At 30.1% G+C, this 8,567-nt stretch overlaps 2 protein-coding genes across 2 annotated transcripts; both read right to left on the bottom strand.

The window, feature by feature from the left end:
• Positions 1–1,620: 1,620 nt before the first annotated feature.
• LOC107059035 (probable carbohydrate esterase At4g34215) lies at positions 1,621–2,118 on the bottom strand (the record flags this gene model as incomplete). Its single annotated transcript, XM_015305408.1, has 1 exon — positions 1,621–2,118. A coding segment is annotated over exon 1 (498 nt), but the record flags the coding sequence as incomplete, so codon positions are not given.
• Positions 2,119–5,471: 3,353 nt separating this feature from the next.
• Positions 5,472–6,837, bottom strand: LOC107059034 (probable carbohydrate esterase At4g34215). The gene is made up of 2 exons (XM_015305407.1): positions 6,340–6,837; positions 5,472–5,726 (listed from the first exon to the last, which is right to left on the bottom strand). Exons 1-2 carry the CDS (start codon positions 6,835–6,837, stop codon positions 5,472–5,474), a joined length of 753 nt encoding a protein of 250 aa, XP_015160893.1.
• Positions 6,838–8,567: the final 1,730 nt, after the last annotated feature.

Here is an 8,567-nt window from a genome sequence, read left to right as displayed (position 1 = left end):
AAAATGAGTAATTGATTAATAAAAAATATGAAAAATATTAAAATGACTTTATGCTGAATTTTTAGGTTATATTTTTCATATTTTTTATTAATCAATTACTCATTTTCGTGATTTATTGAAAAAAATAAAAATTTAAAAAAATTGTTGAAATTGTTGAATTTATGGTTACTATATTTATTTGCGAATTTTTGGCGTTAATTTTTTGTTTCTTCATAATTTTCCTATTTTTTATTAGTCAATTACTCATTTTCGGGATTTACCGAAAAAAAATAATTTTTAAAAAAAAATTGTTGAAAATGGGCCGGGTAGTTTATTTAAAAGGGGTATATCTAGTCCTTTTCGAATAGTTTAGGGGTATATTTGACCCTTTTCCCTTAAATATAAATGCCACGTGGTAATGTAAAAATGACGTGCCAATTCCATTTGGCATTTAACGCCCATAAGGGCATATCTAGACGAAAAGTTGGACAGCGAGGGCATGAGTGAGGCAAACTTTAAACGGGGGTATATCTAGACCTTTTCGAATAGTTTAGGGGCATATTTGACCCTTTTCCCTTCTCTTATTAATATAAAGTAAGGAATTCAAATTTGTTACGGTTTATCAAAAGAAGAACTCTATGTAACGATAAATTCTCTTTTAGAACTACTAATGCTAATCAGCATATACAAATAGAAAAGGAAAATAAAATAAAAAACTTGGAATATAGCAAAACGTTTGGTAGATATAACATTTATGATTTATGAACGTGGTAACAGAGTTCATTTGTAAAAGAATAATACAAAGGATTGGTAAAAAGTTCTAAGAAAATATATTAGAAGGGAAAAAATTAAAGAAATTATAAGTAATAGACGATTTAAAATTGTTTAGGCTCAAAAAAGCATGAGCAAACATATGACCAAGTTGAACTTGTGCTGATGTTGTGAGATGAATGCCATCTGGACCTATTTCAAGTCCCTTAGCATCAATCTTTATTACATTTGAGATGTTGATTGACAATTGAGCTGCTCTCACTTCTTTTATATATGGCCCTTTAAATGGTTTTTTAGGATATGGTAGGATAACCTGACATAAAATTAAATAATAAAGTGAGTACAAATATACTAATTTAACCTCTTAAATAAAACAATCACACAATTCAACATGATCAGAGTAGCTATAGATTCATAATTAAAATGCTAATAAACTAGGAGCTCTATCACCTAATCGACTAGTCTTTTGAGTTGGACTAGTCTATTTGGTCTAAATTTTTTTTTATGACAAGGGAAACTCGCAGCCGCTATCCTTTGGGTGCGCACAAGGTAAAAACCCCGCTCACATAGGAGAGGTAATCCGCACCTGGTGCGACGAGCTCGACCCAGAAGGCAAACCCCTTGCTTTCGCTGGCAAGGAGTTTCGAACTTGAGACCTCCAAACATGGAAGTCCCAAGCCCAAACCACTGGTCTATAATAATCATCACTTAAAGAGACGTGTTAAAAATAAGATAGAACTTTGAAATATTTCACAAACTCCAAAAACATGAGTTCAATAGAATCCAAATGATCACATCACAAACCTAAATCAAACTCATATCAACGTAGTATCATCAAGGAAATAAATAAAATAAAGTTATGCTAATTACCTGGAAAATGGGAAGATTAGATGAATTCAAATCACTACGCAAATCATGAATAAATTTCTCCAAATTGATCTTATAATCTTTGTATCCATTCCCTCCTTTTACATCACTTTCACCATGATACCACAATAACCCCCTAATAATTCCTCCACTTTTTTCAGCAATTTTTGCTCTTTTAACCAATTCATCATAAGGATGAGTCCCAATTTTCCATTTATCCAAACTAGTTCCTCCTCTAGCACAAGGTACTAAACCAATTACACCAAAATTTGCGTCTTTTTTAAGAATTTCATTAGCAAATGCCATTCCAGAACCAAGTCCACAACTCGTTAAACAATCGATCCCATAATTTAGAGGCTCATGTGCTTCTTCCCATTTTTGAGCTACGTTTAATCGTATAATTTTATGATTTGGTTTACATTCTTGAGGCACGAATCCATTCCAAACTTTGGTAACATTTCCTCCAACAATTTTTTTAATGACTCCGCCACGTCCTGCCATGTTGCTTTGCCCTGCTAATAGGAAAATTTGTACTTTTTTCTTGACATTACTAGTAGTGTTACATTCCTTCACTCTCTTTGGACTCATTAACCAACATAAGTTTGAGACAAATAAAAGAAATGTTAAGATCAAAATAATTTCATCATTTTTGTGCTTCAACATATTGTTGGTGACTCTCTTTGGAGGTAAACTTGAAATAACCCAAAGAAACAGTGTTTTTTTTTGTTTTATATTATTGAGGAGAAAGTAGCTTTCATTTTCTATTTTTCTTTGTTTAAGAGGATTAATGTAATTATACCCAAGTTCTATGTATAATGCAATTCTTAAATTATTTTACTTCCTTTTTTTATTTTATTGTAGTGAGTGCACTTAATCTCATCACTTCCTTCAATAATGAGGGAATGAAATGCATAGACAGAATACTTTCTTTAAAAAGCCAAAGATAGAAAAAGAGATAACAAAATCTTTATAATCAGGTCCAAGGAAACATTAAGCATAATGATAGGATGGATTCATTGCATTTATTATCTTCTAGATAGTAAAACTATTGAACATGAGGAGATTATTTTTTTAGCGTTATAATCAGGTCCAAGGAAACATTAAGCATAATGATAGGATGGATTCATTGCATTTATTATCTTCTAGATAGTAAAACTATTGAACATGAGGAGATTATTTTTTTAGCGTTATAATCAGGTCCAAGGAAACATTAAGCATAATGATAGGATGGATTCATTGCATTTATTATCTTCTAGATAGTAAAACTATTGAACATGAGGAGATTATTTTTTTAGCGTTATAATCAGGTCCAAGGAAACATTAAGCATAATGATAGGATGGATTCATTGCATTTATTATCTTCTAGATAGTAAAACTATTGAACATGAGGAGATTATTTTTTTAGCGTTATAATCAGGTCCAAGGAAACATTAAGCATAATGATAGGATGGATTCATTGCATTTATTATCTTCTAGATAGTAAAACTATTGAACATGAGGAGATTATTTTTTTAGCGTTATAATCAGGTCCAAGGAAACATTAAGCATAATGATAGGATGGATTCATTGCATTTATTATCTTCTAGATAGTAAAACTATTGAACATGAGGAGATTATTTTTTTAGCGTTATAATCAGGTCCAAGGAAACATTAAGCATAATGATAGGATGGATTCATTGCATTTATTATCTTCTAGATAGTAAAACTATTGAACATGAGGAGATTATTTTTTTAGCGTTATAATCAGGTCCAAGGAAACATTAAGCATAATGATAGGATGGATTCATTGCATTTATTATCTTCTAGATAGTAAAACTATTGAACATGAGGAGATTATTTTTTTAGCGTTATAATCAGGTCCAAGGAAACATTAAGCATAATGATAGGATGGATTCATTGCATTTATTATCTTCTAGATAGTAAAACTATTGAACATGAGGAGATTATTTTTTTAGCGTTATAATCAGGTCCAAGGAAACATTAAGCATAATGATAGGATGGATTCATTGCATTTATTATCTTCTAGATAGTAAAACTATTGAACATGAGGAGATTATTTTTTTAGCGTTATAATCAGGTCCAAGGAAACATTAAGCATAATGATAGGATGGATTCATTGCATTTATTATCTTCTAGAAAGTAAAACTATTGAACATGAGGAGATTATTTTTTTTGATACGCTAAAAGATTAGATTAAATAAAGATTTTTAGAACGTTGATAAGCAATATGTATATATTTGTTTTTTTTTAATTATTTACTTTAAACATGGTTGTGAGCCATTAATGTGGGGTTAGGCTTCACCCCTAATGCTTTCCAGGAAAATCGTAGGAGTTCATGGCCGTGTTTGGTGGATGTCAATCAAAGCACACTAGAACAACTACCAAAAATATATAGAAAAGTCTAGCCTATATTGTTTTTCTTACTTTAGTTTTGAATTAATTGATTAGTCCAAGTTAGACCAAAAAGTAAGAGTTTATTACTAAAACTAAGTGACTGAATAAACAAAAAAAAATTCCACATAGTGCTAAAAAGCATGCTCTGGTAGCGTACGATGAAATAGCACAATCTCATCACTGGTTTGACATCTTGATGGTCTTTCTCTCCTTATCAATATTCTAGAAATTTCTTTGTACTTAAGTTTTCTCTATATATCAATTTAAATCATTTTATTTTGGACGTGATGACTATGAACCCCAAGTACTAAACCTAGGTTATAAATAGGACATAATTTTAAATATCAACGTCTCAATTCCTTGAGAATGATCGATTAAAAATGAGTTACTACAATGTTTTATACTCTTTTAGAGAGCTTCATGAAAACCTTAACTAGTATAGTCTGTTAGATAATGTTCAATCTTTTTTGGATATGTTATTTAATTACACAAACATTTCTATTATAAATTACTATGTAGTTTATAGTTTGAAATAATTACATATTGTCTCTCTAATTAACAATTTTGTACAAGATTTCAAGTCAAATACACCTCTTCTTCAGATTTCAAGTCGATTACATGTATCAAAAATACTAGATACATGTATCTTTGATATCAAATATATACATTTTGATATACAGATACATAGGGAGGGTGAGAGGCGAATGAGAGAGGAGAGAGGCGGGCGACTCAATTGACATATCTAATTATGGCCTTATTGACCTGAGTATCTCAGAAATTTTTTTCCTAGATCATCTTTAAAAAGTATCATTTCCTAATTACGTTTTGAAGTTATCATTCATATTCAGTTTTATCTTTCTTGCTGAATTGAGAGAAACAAAGCAATTATTTGACTTAGAAATAGAAAATTGACTTAGAAATACTTCAATAATTTTGCGCGCATGAGGAGATTATCGCAAGTCCATTTGTATAATTTTGAGTACATTTGTATAGTTTTGTGGGAAAATGCTTCCTACACTAAATTTTCTTCAAATAATTGATTATATCAAAAGTTTGAGAAATATTAATTCTTACATATAAAATTTCTCAATTGAAGAAAAGAGAAGGCGAATTTTGTTTCTTTCAACTGAAACATTTATGTTATTGGTACTTGTTATTGACGTTATTCTCTAGATTAAAATAACATCAATAAGATTCAAATTTAAACTTAAGTACGTATATATATATCATTGGTAGCTTGATTTATTTCTATGACTAACCATACAATTGTCTTTTAATTATTTTTGTGATTTAAACAGGATACTATTACGAAACAATTGACAACTTATGAATGTGACTATCAATCCATTAATAAGAAATCAAAAACATTAAAAACAAACACATTTTTTATTTTTCATATGAAAAATGGTATGGAAGTTCATATAAGACATAGTTATGCAAGAATCAACAGAAAAATCTAGCTAAGAGAAAATATTAAAAGGGAAAAACTTGTAGAAACTAAAAGTTGTAAAATTGCTTAGGCTAAAAAAAGCATGAGCAAACATATGACCAAGTTGAATTTGTGCTGGTGTAGTTAGATGAATGCCATCTGAACCAATTTCTAGTCCCTCAGCATCAAACTTTATCACATTTGAGATGTTAATTCCCAATTGAGCTGCTCTCACCACTTCTATATATGGCCCTTCAAATGGTTTTTTTGGGTATGGTAGGATGGCCTGTTGAAAAAAAAAAACGAGTTTAATATCTATATATTGACGTTAGAAGAATTATTAACGCACAAATAAGTTATTCATAAAGTAATTAACTAGCTATCAAAATACAAACTACATGAATAGGAGTAAGATACACGTCAAGTGTATATAACTTAAATCCTTAAGTCATATTTTTGCATCAAAGAGAAAGTCTATACTAAGGTGAACTTTCAAATGTTCGACAAACTTTAAAGGTTGAGTTAAACACAAATTATCATAAAACAAATCACCACCAAGGATAATGGTTTATAATCTAGTAATATCCAAAAAGATGAATTCAGGATTTTAAGTTTATAGGTTTTAGGATGGAATTACATAATACATTAAGAACATATTACTTGTATTATTATCAAGTGAATTTTGTTAACACAAATGTAGTGTATTTGGTAAAGCTACTGAGTCTACCAAACATACAGTCTTACACACACAACATGTGTGGGTTCAATTCTCACTTCTCACCCTTCCTCTCTTCTCTTTCCATGATCCCCCAATATTAAGAAAATCACAAATCATTGATCAAACATCATATAATTAACATAATATCATCAAAAAAAATTAAAATAAGAAAGATGTTTACCAGCAAAATTGGGAGATTAGGAGAATTCAAATCATTACGCAAATCATTAACAAATTTCTCAAATTTGGTCTTGTATGAACTTGATCCATTATTTGTTCTTATATCACCCTCACCATGATACCATAATAATCCCCTAATAATCCCTCCATCTTTTAAAGCTAACTTTGTTCTTTTAATTAAATCATCATAAGCATAAGATCCACGATTCCATCTATACAAACCAGTTCCTCCTCTAGCACAAGGTACCAAACCAATCACCCCAAAATTTGTATCCTTTTTAAGTATTTCATTAGCAAATGCCATTCCAGGACCAAGTCCACAACTCGATAAACAATCGATCCCATAATTTAGAGGCTCATGTGCTTCTTCCCATTTTTGAGCTGCGTTTAATCGTATAATTTTATGATTTGGTTTACATTCTTTAGGCACGAAACCATCCCAAATTTCGGTTACATTTCCTCCAACAACTTTTTTACTGATTCCACCGCGCCCTGACATGTTGCTTTGCCCTGCTAATACGAATATTTGTACATTTTTCTTGTTACATTTTGTCACACTCTTTGGACTCATTAACCAAAATAAGTTTGAGACAAGTAAAAGAAATGTTAAGATCAAAATTATTTCATCACTTTTGTGCTTCAACATGTTGTAATGACTCTCTTTGGAGGTGAAATTCAAATAAACAAACAAATATAATACAATTGTAATTTTTTTTAGGAGGATTTGGAATATGCACATGTTCTATGTACAATGCTATTATTGTGACATTATTTTACTTCCTTTTTTAGTTAGTGCCATTTCCATTAGCTTTAATGAAATGCATAGCTTAAAAAATGGTGATAGCTAAATATAGAGGGAAAAATAAAAAGATCAACGAATATCTTTTCAATCATGTAGGGGGTGAATTAAGCTTATACCAGAATGGATTCATTGCATTGATCATCTTCCAGAATTGGATAATGTGTCAGATTTATCTGTCGTGTTTTTCTTTTATACTCCTCTTAAGAAAATATTAATTAGAAGGGTCTTTTGGCTATTATAACCTCATGAAATATTTACTCAGATTTGTTGACGTATTTGTAGTCTTCAAGAACAACAAAAAACATTTTCTTAAAATTTTTGCCGGTTATCCCTCTTTCATATAGTTGTTTAGCAAACATCTTATTTACTTGTATTTCAATTGATGAACCTTTTAGACTATGGTCTAACGATTCCTTCTGAAGAAACTGATTTTTTCTTTTGAGAACATTTAATCATGTCTTAAATTTTGTAAGTTATATCATCTAATATATTTTTTGTAAGATTGAGCAATGTATGAGCGAAAAGTAGACTTGAGTATAATATTGTTCGAAAGAGTAGTTCTCCAAGGACTATATTTGCAAAACTTTTTTAAATTAGGAAAAAATTTTAAAAATAACCTTTAAAAGGACATTTGAGTCATATGCATTTGCAGATTGAGATTTGAGTGAAATAGCCAATTCAGTTTGCAAAATTAACCAGAGTTTTGAGTGGTCTGGTTAGTAGTCTAAATTTGCCCAAAGGTTAGTCGTCATAGCGCACTAAAGACTCAAACGTAGATCTAAATTTTTTAATTTATACATTTATTCAGAATTTTATCGCTGTTCATTTAATATATTGAGCGAAATATATTATTTTTACTCCTATTTTTACTTATTTAGAAAAAGAAATTTAGGACTAAGTGCGCCAGTATTCACTTTCAATATCATTGTTTAAAATAGGAGTAGCAGAGACCCACTATTTCTGAGTTCGAACTTCATGACACGATGTCCTAAGTTCGAACTCGAAGTTTAAAATGTTAGTAGCTTTTTCACTCCATAACCTTAAATGTAATATGACGTTTCATAATTCTTATGATTTTAAAATATTTCTATTCTTTTAGGTACTGAAAAAGATTGGACAAAACTCCATGAATTATCCTTTGATAGTCAATCAAGAAAGCAAACTAAAATGGATTAGGGTAGAAAGTTGAACGATTTTTCTCTTTTCTATGGGAGAGCATGGTTCTAGTTAGATCACTTTTTCTGCTCCGACTTCTCCTTGACAATACTATTAAATATTAATATTATTTTTGTATAATTTACATAAATCACATAGTGTTGAGAGCTAATTACATTATTTTCGTACTATTTTTCAAATTATAAGAATCCCTTAAACTTTATGGAATTTGGATACCTCACTAGACTTCCAAATGCATAGGCGAGAGATGT

The sequence above is a fragment of the Solanum tuberosum genome, unplaced genomic scaffold (assembly GCF_000226075.1).
Source record: "Solanum tuberosum cultivar DM 1-3 516 R44 unplaced genomic scaffold, SolTub_3.0 scf00784, whole genome shotgun sequence".
NCBI lineage: Eukaryota > Viridiplantae > Streptophyta > Magnoliopsida > Solanales > Solanaceae > Solanum > Solanum tuberosum.
The sequence above is the reverse complement of the archived record's forward strand: the minus strand, read 5'-3'. Positions and strand labels throughout refer to the sequence as shown.